Here is a 17793-nt window from a genome sequence, read left to right on the forward strand (position 1 = left end):
TGGTTTGCTTGTCCTCGTATCCTAATTATGCGTGGCTCGATGCTCATCATGTCAATTACTGGAGTTTTTCTGATCCATACTCGATTACTCCACCGTAATTAAGCGAGATGTTATAGCTATTGTTGAGTGTTGCGTTACAAAATAAACAGAAAAAACACAAGCTTATAGCCCTTGTGCAATCGCTAGTGAAGAAACCAACACGCACTCACACACACATGCAATTTTGTGCTTGATATTTCTTTGTAATAGTAAACCACGCATTAGACGAAGTACATGGTATATCGATAGTACTGATATTTTGTCATTGCTTTTCAAACTCAAGGCGTGTATATGTTGGATTAAAGAGAACCGTCGTTTATAGGTTTATCTATTGACGTATTTTAAAAGACATCTGCTCAGATGCGCGGTGGTCAATGTAGCCTAGCAAACATCTAATCCCCATGGGTATCGCATTTGTGTCGCAAAAATAGTTATTGCTAAGTCTCTTTCTGTGAAAGTCCACATGCCACTCACTACTAATACAGACGCTAAAGCACTATGATGAAACATTGTACCAATAACACTTATGTTGTGTGGGAATTCATAACTAACTGTTAGGATAATACAATAATGTGGCTTTGCAGTTCAATACGAAAGATCTGTCTGGTAAACAGTGATGTTGGCTCAGCCTCGACTGGCCACTAAAACAATACCGTCTCGTCTAAACGCAGACTGGATACTGGTTAAATACCGTCAGACTGTCTACACGCAGACTGAATACTGGTTCAATACCGTTAGACTGTCTAGACCGCTAGACCGCCAAGACGCAGACAGAATACTTGGTTTATACCGTTATCCAGACTGGATACTGGTTCAATATCGTTAGACTGTCTAGACGCAGACTGGATAGTGGTTCAATACCATCATACTGACTAGACGAAGACTGAATACTTGGTTAATACCTTTATACTAACTAGACGCAGACTGCATAGTGGTTCAATACCGTTATACTGACTAGACCACACTGGATACTGGTTCAATATCGTTAGACTGTCTAGACGCAGACTGGATACTGTTTCAATACTGTTATACTGACTAGACGCAGACTGGATAATGGTTCAAAACCTTTATAATGACTAGACGCAGACTGGATACCGGTTCAATACCGTTATACTGACTAGACGCAGACTGGATACTGGTTTAATACCGTTAGACTGTCTAGACGCAGACTGGATACTGGTTCAATACTGTTATACTGACTAGACGCAGACTGGATAGTGGCTCAATACCGTAATACTGACTAGACACAGACTGGATACTGTTTTAATACCGTTATACTGATTAGACGCAGACTGGATACTGGTTTAATATCGTTACACTGTCTAGAGGCAGACTGGATACTGGTTCAATACCGTTATACTGTCTACACGCAGACTGGATACTGTTTCAATACCGTTATACTGACTACACGCAGACTGAATACTTGGTTTATACCGTTATACTGACTAGACGCAGACTGGATACTGGTTCAATACCATTATACTGACTAGACACAGACTGAATACTTGCTTTATACCAATATACTGACTAGACGCAGACTGGATACTGGTTCAATACGGTTAGACTGTCTACACGCAGACTGGATACTGGTTCAATACCGTTACACTGTCTAGACGCAGACTGGATACTGGTTCAATACCGTTACACTGTCTAGACGCAGACTGGATACTGGTTCAATACCGTTATACTGACTAGGCGCAGACTGGATAGTGGTTCAATACCGTTATACTGACTAGACGCAGACTGAATACTTGGTTTATACCTTTATACTGACCAGACGCAGACTGGGTAGTGGTTCAATGCCGTTATACTGTCTACACGCAGACTGAATACTGGTTCAATAGCGTTAGACTGTCTAGACGCAGACTGAATACTGTTTCAATACCGTTAGACTGTCTACACGCAGACTGAATACTGGTTCAATACCGTTAGACTGTCTACACGCAGACTGAATACTGGTTCAATACCGTTATACTGACTAGACGCAGACTGAATACTGGTTCAATACTGTTATACTGACTAGACGCAGACTGAATACTTGCTTTATACCTTTATACTGTCTAGACGCAGACTGGATACTGGTTCAATACCGTTATACTGACTTGATGCAGACTGAATACTGGTTCAATACCGTTAGACTGTCTACACGCAGACTGAATACTGGTTTAATACTGTTATACTGACTAGACGCAGACTTGATACTGGTTCAATACCGTTATACTGACTAGACGCAGACTGAATACTGGTCCAATACCGTTAGACTGTCTACACGCAGACTGAATACTGGTTCAATACCGTTATACTGACTAGACGCAGACTGGATACTGGTTCAATACCTTTATACTGACTAGACGCAGACTGGATACTGGTTCAAAACCTTTATACTGACTAAACGCAAACTGGATAGTGGTTCAATACCGTTATACTGACTAGACGCAGACTGGATACTTGGTTTATACCGTTATACTGACTAGACACAGACTGGATAGTGGTTCCATACCGTTATACTGACTAGACACAGACTGGATACTGGTTCAATACCGTTTTACTGACTAGACACAGACTGGATAGTGGTTCAATACCGTTATACTGTCTACACGCAGACTGGATACTGGTTCAATACCGTTATACTGACTAGACGCAGACTGGATACTGGTTCAATACCGTTAGACTGTCTACACGCAGACTGGATACTGGTTCAATACCGTTATACTGACTAGACGCAGACTGGATACTCGTTCAATACCGTTATACTGACTAGGCGCAGACTGGATACTGTTTCAATACCGTTATACTGACTAGACGCAGACTGAATACTTGCTTTATACCATTATACTGACTAGACGCAGACTGGATACTGGTTCAATACCGTTATACTGACTAGACGCAGACTGGATACTTGGTTTATACCGTTATACTGACTAGACACAGACTGGATAGTGGTTCAATACCGTTATACTGACTAGACGCAGACTGGATACTGGTTCAATACTGTTATACTGACTAGACGCAGACTTGATACTGGTTCAATACTGTTATACTGAATAGGCGCAGACTGGATACTGTTTCAATACCGTTATACTGACTAGACGCAGACTGAATACTTGGTTTACACCGTTATACTGACTAGACACAGACTGGATACTGGTTCAATACCATTATACTGACTAGACACAGACTGGATAGTGGTTCAATACCGTTATACTGTCTAGAAGCAGACTGGATACTGTTTCAGTACTGTATACTGACTAAACGCAGACTGAATACTTGCTTTATACCGTTATACTGACTAGACGCAGACTGGATAGTGGTTCAATACCGTTACACTGTCTAGACGCAGACTGGATAGTGGTTCAATACCGTTACACTGTCTAAACGCAGACTTGATACTGGTCCAAACCTTCATACTGACTAGACGCAGACTGGATAGTGGTTCAATACCGTTATACTGACTAGACGCAGACTGGATACTGGTTTAATACCGTTATACTCACTAGACGCAGACTGGATAGTGGTTCAATACCGTTACACTGTCTAGACGCATACTGGATAGTGGTTCAATACCGTTACACTGTCTAGACGCAGACTGGATACTGGTTCAAAATCTTTATACTGACTAGACGCAGACTGGATAGTGGTTCAATACCGTTATACTGACTAGACGCAGACTGGATACTGGTTTAATACCGTTATACTGACTAGACGCGGACTGGATAGTGGTTCAATACCGTAACAATGTCTACACGCAGACTGAATACTGGTTCAATACCGTTAGACTGTCTAGACGCAGACTGAATACTGTTTCAATACCGTTAGACTGTCTACACGCAGACTGAATACTGGTTCAATACCGTTAGACTGTCTACACGCAGACTGAATACTGGTTCAATACCGTTATACTGACTAGACGCAGACTGAATACTGGTTCAATACTGTTATACTGACTAGACGCAGACTGAATACTTGCTTTATACCTTTATACTGTCTAGACGCAGACTGGATACTGGTTCAATACCGTTAGACTGTCTACACGCAGACTGAATACTGGTTCAATACCGTTAGACTGTCTACACGCAGACTGAATACTGGTTCAATACTGTTATACTGACTAGACGCAGAGTGGATACTGGTTCAATACCGTTATACTGACTAGACGCAGACTGAATACTGGTCCAATACCGTTAGACTGTCTACATGCAGACTGAATACTGGTTCAATACCGTTATACTGACTAGACGCAGGCTGGATACTGGTTCAATACCTTTATACTGACTAGACGCAGACTGAATGCTTGGTTTATACCGTTATACTGACTAGACGCAGACTGGATAGGGGTTCAATACCGTTATACTGACTAGACGCAGACTGGATAGTGGTTCAATACCGTTATACTGACTAGACGCAGACTGGATACTGGTTGAAAACCTTTATACTAACTAAACGCAGACTGGGTAGTGGTTCAATACCGTTATACTGACTAGACGCAGACTGGATACTTGGTTTATACCGTTATACTGACTAGACACAGACTGGATAGTGGTTCCATACCGTTATACTGACTAGACGCAGACTGGATACTGGTTCAATACTGTTATACTGACTAGGCACAGACTGGATACTGGTTCAATACCGTTAGACTGTCTACACGCAGACTGGATACTGTTTCAATACCGTTATACTGACTAGACGCAGACTGAATACTTGGTTTATACCGTTATACTGACTAGACACAGACTGGATACTGGTTCAATACCATTATACTGACCAGACAGAGACTGAATACTTGCTTTATACCGTTATACTGACTAGACGCAGACTGGATAGTGGTTCCATACCGTTACACTGTCTAGACTCAGACTGGATAGTGGTTCAATACCGTTACACTGTCTAGACGCAGACTGGATACTGGTTCAAAACCTTTATACTGACTAGACGCAGACTGGATAGTGGTTTAATACCGTTATACTGACTAGACGCAGACTGGATACTGGTTTAATACCGTTATACTGACTAGTAGCAGACTGGATAGTGGTTCAATACCGTTACACTGTCTAGACGCAGACTGGATACTGGTTCACGACCGTTATACTGACTAGACGCAGACTGGATACTGGTTCAATACCGTTACACTGTCTAGACGCAGACTGGATACTGGTTCAATACTGTTATACTGACTATGCGCAGACTGGATAGTGGTTCAATACCGTTATACTGACTAGACGCAGACTGAATACTTAGTTTATACCTTTATACTGACTAGACGCAGACTGGGTAGTGGTTCAATGCCGTTATACTGTCTAGACGCAGACTGAATTCTGGTTTAATACCGTTAGACTGTCTAGACGTAGACTGAATACTGGTTCAATACCGTTAGACTGTCTACACGCAGACTGAATACTGGTTCAATACCGTTAGACTGTCTACACGCAGACTGAATACTGGTTCAATACCGTTATACTGACTAGACGCAGACTGAATACTGGTTCAATACTGTTATACTGACTAGACGCAGACTGAATACTTGCTTTATACCTTTATACTGTCTAGACGCAGACTGGATACTGGTTCAATACCGTTATACTGACTTGATGCAGACTGAATACTGGTTGAATACCGTTAGACTGTCTACACGGAGACTGAATACTGGTTCAATACTGTTATACTGACTAGACGCAGACTGAATACTTGGTTTATACTGTTATACTGACTAGACACAGACTGGATACTGGTTCAATACCATTATACTGACTAGACACAGACTGCATAGTGGTTCAATACCGTTATACTGTCTAGAAGCAGACTGGATACTGTTTCAATACTGTTATACTGACTAGACGCAGACTGAATACTTGCTTTATAACGTTATACTGACTAGACGCAGACTGGATACTGGTTCAATACCGTTACACTGTCTAGACGCAGACTGGATATTGGTTCAATACCGTTACAATGTGTAGACGCAGACTGGATACTGCTTCAAAACCTTTATACTGACTAGACGCAGACTGGATAGTGGTTTAATACCGTTATACTGACTAGACGCAGACTGGATACTGGTTTAATACCGTTATACTGACTAGACGGAGACTGGATAGTGGTTCAATACCGTTACACTGTCTAGACGCAAACTGGATACTGGTTCAATACCGTTATACTGACTAGACGCAGACTGGATACTGGTTCAATACCGTTACACTGTCTAGACGCAGACTGGATACTGGTTGAATACCGTTATGCTGACTAGGCGCAGACTGGATAGTGGTTCAATACCGTTATACTGACTAGACGCAGACTGAATACTTGGTTTATACCTTTAGACTGACTAGACGCAGACTGGGTAGTGGTTCAATGCCGTTATACTGTCTACACGCAGACTGAATACTGGTTTAATACCGTTAGACTGTCTTGACGCAGACTGAATACTGTTTCAATACCGTTAGACTGTCTACACGCAGACTGAATACTGGTTCAATACCGTTAGACTGTCTACACGCAGACTGAATACTGGTTCAATACCGTTATACTGACTAGACGCAGACTGAATACTGGTTCAATACTGTTATACTGACTAGACGCAGACTGAATACTTGCTTTATACCTTTATACTGTCTAGACGCAGACTGGATACTGGTTCAATACCGTTATACTGACTTGATGCAGACTGAATACTGGTTCAATACCGTTAGACTGTCTACACGCAGACTGAATACTGGTTCAATACTGTTATACTGACTAGACGCAGACTGGATACTGGTTCAATACCTTTATACTGACTAGACGCAGACTGAATACTGGTTCAATACTGTTATACTGACTAGACGCCGACTGAATACTTGCTTTATACCTTTATACTGTCTAGACGCAGACTGGATACTGGTTCAATACCGTTATACTGACTTGATGCAGACTGAATACTGGTTCAATACCGTTAGACTGTCTACACGCAGACTGAATACTGGTTCAATACTGTTATACTGACTAGACGCAGACTGGATACTGGTTCAATACCTTTATACTGACTAGACGCAGACTGAATACTGGTTCAATACCCTTAGACTGTCTACACGCAGACTGAATACTGGTTCAAAACTGTTATACTGACTAGACGCAGGCTGGATACTGGTTGAATACCTTTATACTGACTAGACGCAGACTGAATGCTTGGTTTATACCGTTATACTGACTAGACGCAGACTGGATAGTGGTTCAATACCGTTATACTGACTAGACGCAGACTGGATAGTTGTTTAATACCTTTATACTGACTAGACGCAGACTGAATACTTGGTTTATACCGTTATACTGATTAGACGCAGACTGGATACTGGTTGAATATCGTTATACTGACTAGACGCAGACTGGGTAGTGGTTCAATGCCGTTATACTGACTAGACGCGACTGGATACTGGTTCCATACATTTAATCTGTCCAGACGCAGTCTTTATACAGGAACTAGCCCGCCGAGACGCCAGGCGCAGATTGGTCACAGGCATAATGTACGGTAACAGCTGTTCTCATAAACTTCAGGAGATACATGAATGAAAGAGTGCACGCTTATCTAAGAGATTCTTGTCAAGACTGAGTTCGGAATTTGGCGCCATAAATGATTTTTTTACCTAATTACGGTCCATTGCTTGTTTGTTTGTGTTTAACGCCGCACTCGGCAACATTCCTGCTATATGACGGCAGTCTGTAAATACTCGAGTCTGGACCAGACAATCTAGTGTCATGAGTATCGATCCACGCATTTGGGATCGATGACATGCATCAACCAAGTCAGCGAGCCTGACCACCCGGTCCCGTTAGTCGCCTCTTACGACAAGTACATTATAAATTTTGTGAAGGCTACTTTAAAGAATTAAATAAAAAATTACAAAACTATTGAATTTGAATACCTTTGCTCTAAAATCTCACGATTTTATTCAAGTTATTTATTTGGTTAGGCAGGAGGTATTGTTGCGCATATCTCGCCCGCGGTGAATTTCTTGATGCTGCTAGCAGTTTCAGGAGCATCGATGTGAAACACGTGACTCAGGGCTGGTGAAGAAGCTACGATGTCGACGGTAGTGTTGTCCGATTGTGCGGTGACTGTCACCACAAACACTTCCGCCATAGCTTTCAACTCTTTAATGCTACTTTGCACATCTTCATCAGCGCTGGTTTTCCCGTCAGTGAAGAGAAGTACCACGTTTTCGGCGTCAAACCGATCGCCATTGGTTTCTGTGAAGACTTCAGACGTTGCTAGTTGGATGGCATCCCCGAGGAATGTGCTCCCCCCTGTGTGTGTTTGGGAACGGATGGCTGCCATGACGCTTGCCTTGTTGTCACGGTATGTATTTAAGTGGAATACGACTTCAGCTTTTCCCGAGAAAACCACGAAAGCCACGTTAGTTCCGGCAGGGCTTATGCTTATGTTGCTGATGGCATCCACCGCAAAGGTCTTCATTTTCTCATATTCACTGTGATTGACAGAGGTAGAAATGTCCTCTATGATGAGCAGGTCCAGTACCTTTGGTTTGCATTCTGTAACATAACACATGAGATTGACGTACATCTTTATGAACATGAGAATAAGGCCATCCGGACAAACATTAAATTAAACAAGGTAAGTGTGACGATCATATTCATAGTTCATTTTCTTGAAGACTTTTGGAGGTGATGATATACTATCTATTTTACGGCGACATGTGAACAATCAAGTCTGATTGAACATATTTCGTGATTTTCTTTTGACATTTAATATATTTGCACATTAAATTTAAGAGCAAGCCATAATCCAGTTACACAATGAACATACCACACACAACGAAAGCAAGTGTGCCGTTTGTCTGGATCCCGTTAATCTAAAAAAATCTCTTCTTGGCGATTGCCGTTTGGAATTGTTATTATTTAAAGGGAATACCATGGCCCTAGGGCATTTAATCAGGAAATTTGTTAATCAGGACGATTTCACTTGGAACTACAGTTGTGTGTTGTTTGTTTATTATTTAACGCCGCACTCAGCAATGATCCAGCTCTATGCCGACGCTCTGTAAGTAGGCTTAACCAGAAATTCCAGTGATTGACATAATGAGCATCGATCCACTCAATAATGATACGATGGCATACATCAACCAAGTCACCGAGTCTGATCATACGATCCTGCTAGTCGAATCTTACGACAAGCACATGGGTTGCTGAAGACATATTTTAACCCCGGATCTTTACGGGTCGGAATCACACTACTAGGATTAAAGCAATTCACTGTATACTCATGTTATTGAGACCCATGAAGATCCGGGGTAGAATAGGTCTTCAGCAACACATGCTTGCCGTAAAAGGCGACTATGCTTGTCGAAAGAGGCGACTAACAGTATCGGGTGGTCAGGCTAGCTGACTTGGTGGATGCGCGTCATCGTATCCCATTTGCGTAGATCGATGCCAATGATGTTAATCACTGGATTGTCTGGTCCAGACTGGCCATTGATTATTAATAGACGGCCGTCATATAGCTGGCATGTTGTTGAGTGCGGCGTTAAACAACAGACAAACAAACAATCTAAATAACGTTACCTGTTTCACATTCAAGTCCCTTGTAACCTTGTTGACAAATACAGGTGAACTCGCCCTTCTTCGCCTCACAAGTTCCATTATTCAGGCAGGGATTGGTGACACATGCATCTACATCTGGAATAAAGAGGTACATTTACGAATACCCGATGGGGATTCGGGTTAGAATAGGCTTCTGGTTCTCATATTAACGTCAAATTATGTAGCTGGTTTCGAGAGTATATTGTGCTTAAAAGTAAATTACTATTTACTATAAATCATTATTCAGCACTGACACCCACGGGATATATGGGTTCTGTGATATATACGCATATATTTATAAGAGAAAAATTCCAATTTTTACTTGTCTAGAAGCGGTCACGTGACCACCGATCAATCAGACAGGCAGATTCCTGTTTCTGCGTGGATCCAATTCCAAACATACGCATCCCCACAAGGCAATAAACATCGCGATTCGCTGACATGACAAACGATCAACAGACAGGAAATGTCATTTTGGGGTATGGGACGCGTCCTTGGTGAAGTGGTTAGAGCGTCTGTCAGGCGAGCTGAAGGTTGGTGGTTCTATCCCAATTCGCGTCAAACCAAAATACGTTAAAATATGGTACTTTTGGTTACCTTGCCTGATGATTGTCATTTAGGGGTTAAAATTCGGATTAGTCGGCGTGCAGTCTGTTGAACTGATTCTTCGTGTCTCAGTTGGCTAGCACTGTGCGAAAGTCCAGACTAGTACCAGCAGTCAAACACAAGTGCATGCACAACATAGTCTTGAAAGCGACGTTCACCCCCAATGCTGGGTTTCACTGACTATTTTTTCAACGCATGTACATGTGTGCTTACCATAGCCAGCCGTAAAGATCCGGTTTAGAATTTGTCTTCAGCAACCCATGCTTCCTGAAAAAGGCGACTATGTTTGTCGTAAGATGGGACTTCAGGATCGGGTGGTCAGACTTGCTAGATGCATGTCATCGTATCCAAAATAGGAAGATTGATTATCATGATGGCAATCACTGGATTGCCAGGTCCAGACTCGAATATTAACTCAACGGGTCAGAAGGACCAAGGTGAGCTTATGCCATACCGTGGCGTCCGTCGTCCGTACGTCAACAATTTACCCAAACGGCCTCTTCTGAACCACTAATTGGAAATTAACTAAATTTGACTGGAAGTATCCCAAGGTTGTGGGGATTCAAATTGGAGAAATGGAGGGGCTGAATCCTACCCCCACTCCGGGGACTGAGGGGCGGGGCTCAAAGGGTAATTTGCTTTAAATGACTTTTTCTCTGGACATCAGAGATGGACATCAACTATGTTTGGTTGGAAGTATTCTAATGAGGTTGGAATTCACAATCGCCACCCCCCACCCCCAAGGGACTGAAGAGCGGCGCAGAGTTCATAACCTGGACACAGTTAAGATCCCCATAGTATAAACATATGTACAATTGAGAGTATAATGAGAGGAATGCACATATGCTACCAGTGCTGGTCCTTCTTTTCATCTGTCCGGCACTCGTAAAGGAATTAGAACCTTGACCATAACATGCAAACCAATATCATCCCTACCCTATAATTAACATATACATTGTATACATTTGTTTGTTATGAAGAGAATAATACCTTTAATATGATTTATCCTGGATCAAAACATGAAAACGGTTCAGCTCTTTATGCTACATTTGTATCTAGAGAAATACACGTTCATGCTGTCAAATTTGCCATTCACCCATTTTAAATGCTGACAGAGTCAAACTTACGAAATATTTGCAGTATTATATACATGTACAATGCATATTTATATTTTGTCATGATTGCGTAACCAGGTGAGCGATACAGGCCCTATGGGCCTCTTGTTTACAGACCGCCGTCATAAAGCCGGAATATTGTTAAGTGCGGAGTTAAACAACAAACAAACAAAACAAAGCTTACCATAGCAGTACGAAAATGAACTGTGGGGACGTGGGAACCTGAACACTTGTCTACCGTCGCTGCAATTCTGGGTCGGTGTAGTCATGTACGCTGCGTAACATGCATGCGTAGACGTAGCCAGACATAACTCTGCCATGTCACCTCTTATCTCTGTGAAACAGGACAACACATGAACGTGTGAACAGGAAATGTTTTAATTGTATATTTCTCTTAAAAATAAAAAATAAAAAATGGCAAGATCTGAATTGAATTTTTCCTAATGCTTCTGCTTCAATAAAGTGCGCGGCAAATCAGCCTCTCGGTTCACTTCAGAAGACATCATTCAGCGATACTGGAACTGGAATCAAATTGTATTACGACTCCTTATCAGTCGATGGTGCAAAAGGAAGACATCGCCATATTTATTACAAACTTGCCGATGAATAATAATAATAACCGTTTCAGTCACCAGAAAAGAAACCTTTAGTACATGCTTATGAAAAGGTATATTTAGCATTTTCTTCTCACTCACAGTGTTAAGTAAAAGTGGAGACACCAGGTTTACACAAAACATCAGAACATAAAGGGTAAACACGGTCGTACTTGATACAAGGGGTATTAGAGAACATCACCCAACTTGATAGAATTAAAATGAATAAACACTGTCTCTATTTCGGCTTGTTTGTATTTTACATCGCAATCAGCAGTAAAAAATATGCTCTGGTTAAGACAATCCAGTGACTGAAATAGAAATATTGAATGACAAGAATGATGGATATTTATGGGATCAGTATGTGTCAAAAACCCATGAGTGAGTAAACACTGATCAACCCCAACCCCAACCCTGATCAATATCTTGGAAAACATGTAACATTTAACTGCATGAGAAACCTGACGGATTGCCGGCCGCAATACGGACCGACACTCGTCTTTGAACGCGTTTTTGTCGGAAATAAAACTGCTAACCTTTGAGCCAAAATGGAAATTTTTCCCCACATGCCGGACCAAAAACAGGCCGGGTCAGTATTTTTGTGTCATTGAAGGAGTCGTACCACCCAGACTTTAGACTGGTCGAATCTCTGACTTGTCCAGCGTGGGTGTTAGATGGCCCTCTTTTCTCTATGTCTGGTATCATTGTTGAAACAGTACAAGGATCTACAAGTATAATAAAATAAAGTTTGGTCAAATATTCGTTAAATGATTACTAGTACTTAAAGCAAATAACTGACCCTCGAAATCAGGCAAAGAGAAATAATACGTTTTGTCAGAATTTGTTGTCACATGGTAAACGTTACACGTATTAAACACATGCTAACCATATCTACCAGAACTCATGTTATTTCTGGTATAGCTGTGTATTTGACATTAATAACGGAAAAAAATTGTTTGAATTACACTTTTGGATTTCTGTGTTTACCTCTATTCCACACGACACACTTAAGGGACACTTCATTCCTTCAAGTTGGCGAAATGCAAGACCTCCTCACAGAAGAATCAATATGAAATTTTGGATGGGACATTCAGTCAAGAAGGAAGCATTTCAATGGGCGCCAGTTGTGCTTCCCTTTTGCTGATCGGGTCTTTTTATGCACGTGGATAGGAATATGTGCTCGGATTGGTAGAACACGGGGATTTGGCCAAGAAGATTATCTTAAAGAGCATTTATGTCGATTATCGTTCAATAATGGTCAAATTGCCAAATCTCTTCTACTGATTTATCAAGCTTGGCTCCGTTGCACAAATCGGTATTAACGCTACGACGATTCCATGCTTTAACACATTTAACGCATTTCCGGCAGTCGTGGAGTTAAGATCACTCTGAGTAAAGCGGCCCTCAACTAAAATATACTAATGAAACCCTTTTTGTATATTTATGTCCGTGCATAATGTTTCAGTGACAAAAGCTAGTATCACGACTGTATGACCAGTGCACGACTTCAACATTCCCTTCATATCGAGCAATACTCCAGCAGCTCTTGGCAATTATATCTACATTTGTGATGTATTAGGGCATCCTCTTTCCACGAAACTTTCAATACTCAAGGCCTTATATGAGTTTTCAAACAGGTGTTATGGTAGACATGTAGAGGACATTTCCAAAGCATCACAGACAAATTATGTCAATGCAATTCCGTTTAGACCTGTACGACATGTTTCCCGTCTTTGTTCAAGTCTACAACTAAATTGCCTTTGGATTTGTTTGTGACGGGTGGCACCACTGGGACTTGGTACACTCACCTTGTCACGTACAGGTCGTATCTTCACTATCTGATGGTGATTCACAGACACATAATTAATATGATGTAGTCGGGGATTTCTTATGACTATGTTGTTTTTATTTTCAACAAGGTTGTAATATACATAAGAGCCACTGACTGTTCCATATTTAGTTAAAAGATTGTTGATATTGTTTCTAAAGCTGCAACCCACAAACGTTCAGTTATGTAAAGCGGTCTGTGAATAACCAAAGTAAGGGTCAGGGAAACCAGTGAGTGAACGTCCCATGTTCGATGGTAATCGATGACATGCCATCAATCAAAGCGCTGACTTAATGATGGTTGAGTTGAACACCAGTAATGGGATTCCTCCGTTGTACCCATGTAGGGAATCGAACCAGGGCCTTCGGAGCGACGAGTCAACAGATTAACCACAAGGCTACCCAACCGCTAACTTAAAGTTTGAGTTAATAGGACGAACAACATATTATTAAAAAAAAATTTATGATTTACAATACTTGAGTACTTGGTTTGGTTTGGTTTACTGTTTAACGCCGCACTCAGCAATATTCCAGCTATATGACGGCGGTCTGTAAATAATCAAGTCTGGACCAGACAATCCAGTGATTTACATCATGAACATTGATCCACGCAATTGGGATCGATGACATACATCAACCAAGTCAGCGAGCCTGATCACCCGATCCCGTTAGTCGCCTTTTACTGCAAGCATGGGTTGCTGAAGACCTATTCTACCCCGGGTCTTCACGGGTCACTTGAGTACTTACCGCCATCACACGTACGACCTGTATATCCTGCCTTACATGCGCATGTGAAACCGTCACGGCCTGCAATACATGTTCCTCCATTTGCACATGGCGTACTCCTACAGTAGTTAGGTGCTGCAAGAAATGAGCAATTCGTGAAGATAGTTATACAGCATACACTATTAAATGATTCTATTCTTCAAAACTAATCCCCTTAGATCAATATCAGATAATACTGATCTGAAGATGTTACTGATCACCTGACTTATGCGATACCTAAGGATTCCGATTGATTAGAGTTTGTTAGAAAACATTGTCTACGTCTACGAGTACTGAATAACGTCGTTTTAAGCGGTTGTTCAACGATATTACGATGTGTCAACTTCATATGAGAAAAAAGACAAAGGTGTCGCAGACCAAAGGATTCAAACCTACAACAATGGCTACCTTGAATGGCTTGGAGATGTTAAGGGTACTGCAAATTGTGCGCCTTTTCGTGTTACCGGCACGTTCATAACTGTAAAGATCTTTGTTATAACAATGCTTCAATAGGGGAGTGGCTTTGTCTTACAGTGAAGCCATTTCGTCGCAGATAGAGGGTCAATTGTGTTGGGTTTGTTTGGTGATAGAAACATTAAACGTGGCACAGTTGTAAGTAATTATGTCATTCCGAATATTTTCTGATATGGGGCCACCAAAAAAGTCCAATATGGCCGCCATGCAGGAATGACCTTATGGAACTTCTCGTATATCTCAGTTAAACATGACCCACAACCTAAATATATAACGAAAAATGAACATTTTGGAACGTATTTACCCATCATTATATCTGTAGAGTAAATAACTTTATCATATTATACTATTTATCTTTATTTGAAAATATGCATTTCTTTCTTCTTCGGCATATCTTTAAGACATACTTCATTAAGGCCAATTAACTATACCAATACTGTATACTCATATGGTGAATACAATGACAAGAACATAATATTTGAAGAACAAAATTTGTTTTTATTGATACATAATGTGAATGGCTAATGGTTTGGTTGGCAAGGGACCGATGTAATGTTGGGTAAATACATTCCAAAATTTTCATTTTTCATAATATATTTAGGTTGTGGGTCAAGTTCACACGAAATGCCGACAACTGTTCCAAGGTTCATGCTTTTATTACAGAGTGCATCCTTTTCACGAAACGGCTGTATTACTAACGCAGCTTCAAACTTTCATGTAGGTGAAACGTTCAGAAAGCGAAATCCGGTATCTTATGTCACAGGGCCACTCATGGGTATTATTTATGTTCTTGATATACAAGTAGATTCATGTCAAAACACTTATTATCACAATTCTCATAATATCATAATCTCACCAAGGCAGAAGACACTCCGAATAACATTGGTCTTGATCCTGTAGAGTTCAAAAAAATTGAAACACTTCATTGTTTCAACTTCGAATGTGGTGGAACATGCGTCGGTTTCGTTTTGAACACACACCACCGAGACAGTGGTTCCCCTTAGCTCTACAAGAAAACATGAAAACGATGTCATATAGAATGAAGGCAATGCGCTGAAGCGAAGGGGTAAGTAAACATGAAGCTTTGTTCCTTTGTTTGTTGTTTAACGATGCACTCAACAGTATTCCAGTAATATGACGGCGGTCTGGACCAGGCAGTCCAGTGATTTACATCATGAGCATCGATCTACGCAATGAGGATACGAAGATATGCATCAACCAAGTCAGCGAGCCTGACGCCCGATCATATGACACGCATAGTTGCCTCTTACGGCAAGCAGTGGTTGCAGAAGACTTATCCTCAACCCGGATCTTCACGGGTTGTAAACATAAAGTAAATGGTATATTAGCGTTGCCATGTTTTACCTCAGGCCCTAGTGTATACAAAGTGGAAAAGGTTGTATATGATACTGTTTTGTTTGTTTGTTGTTTAACGCCGCACTCAGCAATATTCCAGCTATATGACGGCGGATATACTGATACTGCCAACAAAAACTGCATACCGAGTCTTCTTAGACAAATGCCTTAAGGCTGTTCGAAATGTGCCAATGTTAACCAAGCAGCGAATGGATATCCAGTAGGGCAAGAATATAAATGGAATGCAAACCCTTTAGTGCCTTAGGTTTGTACCCCCACGGAGATGAGGTTGGAATGAACACTGTTTATTGAGTAATAATGTAATTCGTTTCAAACATACTTAGTGCCGACTCTTGCACTAGATTAGTTGCTACAATTACCATCATCATCATGACATTAAACCTAAAACAGAAAACACACCCACACTGAACAGGACACGTTGTCTGTGAACGTGCTTTAAACAATAATTCAGTTAGATGACGGGCTGTAAGCTTAATGCTGGAGAAAACCTTAAGTCTTTGAGGTTGAGGACGCTTCCACGTAAGTGAAACCAAAGAGAATGGGTAAGACCCATCGTGTTTTTTTCAAATCGCCAGCTTGTCCTTTCAAAGAAAGAATTTGACTCTGACACAAAACAATCACTATCTTTGCGCTTGAGTTTTTGAAACTTACGTTTCCTTTGATATTTATAACATTATAACAATATCAACATCTTGATCAGAACCAGCTTAAATGATATTTTGGGTATAAGCAATAACAAGAATGTCAAAATCATTCTCATCTTATGGAGTTATCTGTTTCACCTGATAACAATGCTGGTAGGCTGATGGTGAGCCAAAAACCAATACAAATACATGAAGTGTGTACTATACACAAACAAATATATTAAAGATGAAGACAAAAGGGATAAATTTCCTGAAAAGCGTTATGTTAACATTTGTGAAACTAAAGAACATGACGTAGGATTCAAAGTGACATAAGTTTATAAAAAAGACGTTATGGGTGTCAACTTCATTATTACAAGGAACAACGTTTCAGAGCATATGCTTACTCCCTCATTATAAAATGTATACCTTTTTATCACTGAGGTATTCAATCATGGTAGAAACAAAGCACTGACAGCTTACAGACAACTGCCCAATTTACATCATGAATAATATTTCTCTTCACCTGATTTCAAGATATCAAATGTGTTTAATTTAACGTTAGTCAGAAGCAAAAACATAATAAAGCAGAATTTAAAAATACTGACTCACAAATATATTAGATAATTTTTCCCCCATTGCTTCAGCACCGCGCAGTATTATAGTGGATTGTTTTTCATGGCAGGATACGAATCTTGAAGGAGGTTGTATTTAAATCACTTTAATTGGAGTCTTGTAGAAATGTATAGTGACAGTAGAGACAAACACTGTTTTCAGACAAATGAAGGCCGAAACCGTTTTAGG

General features: G+C 40.8%; 1 protein-coding gene across 1 annotated transcript; it reads right to left on the reverse strand.

The window, feature by feature from the left end:
- Positions 1-7978: 7978 nt before the first annotated feature.
- Positions 7979-15988, reverse strand: LOC125377866 (neurogenic locus Notch protein-like). The gene is made up of 6 exons (XM_048391935.1): positions 15846-15988; positions 14498-14611; positions 12460-12648; positions 11515-11664; positions 9592-9705; positions 7979-8562 (listed from the first exon to the last, which is right to left on the reverse strand). The coding sequence occupies exons 1-6, from the start codon at positions 15913-15915 to the stop codon at positions 7979-7981; spliced, it is 1221 nt and encodes a 406-aa protein (XP_048247892.1). The 5' UTR covers positions 15916-15988.
- Positions 15989-17793: the final 1805 nt, after the last annotated feature.

Source organism: Haliotis rufescens, unplaced genomic scaffold (genome assembly GCF_023055435.1).
Source record: "Haliotis rufescens isolate VD_foot unplaced genomic scaffold, xgHalRufe1.0.p SCAF_102, whole genome shotgun sequence".
In the NCBI taxonomy this organism is placed as follows: Eukaryota; Metazoa; Mollusca; class Gastropoda; order Lepetellida; family Haliotidae; genus Haliotis; species Haliotis rufescens.

Coding starts and splice junctions, on each gene's coding strand:
- LOC125377866 (XM_048391935.1), bottom strand. CDS start 15,915: ATGAAGTGTTTCAATTTTTTTGAACTCTACAGGATCAAGACCAATGTT. Junction 14,612..15,845: donor TCGGAGTGTCTTCTGCCTTG/GTGAGATTATGA, acceptor CATTTCTTGCAG/CACCTAACTACTGTAGGAGT. Junction 9,706..11,514: donor TTCATTTTCGTACTGCTATG/GTAAGCTTTGTT, acceptor TCTTTATTCCAG/ATGTAGATGCATGTGTCACC.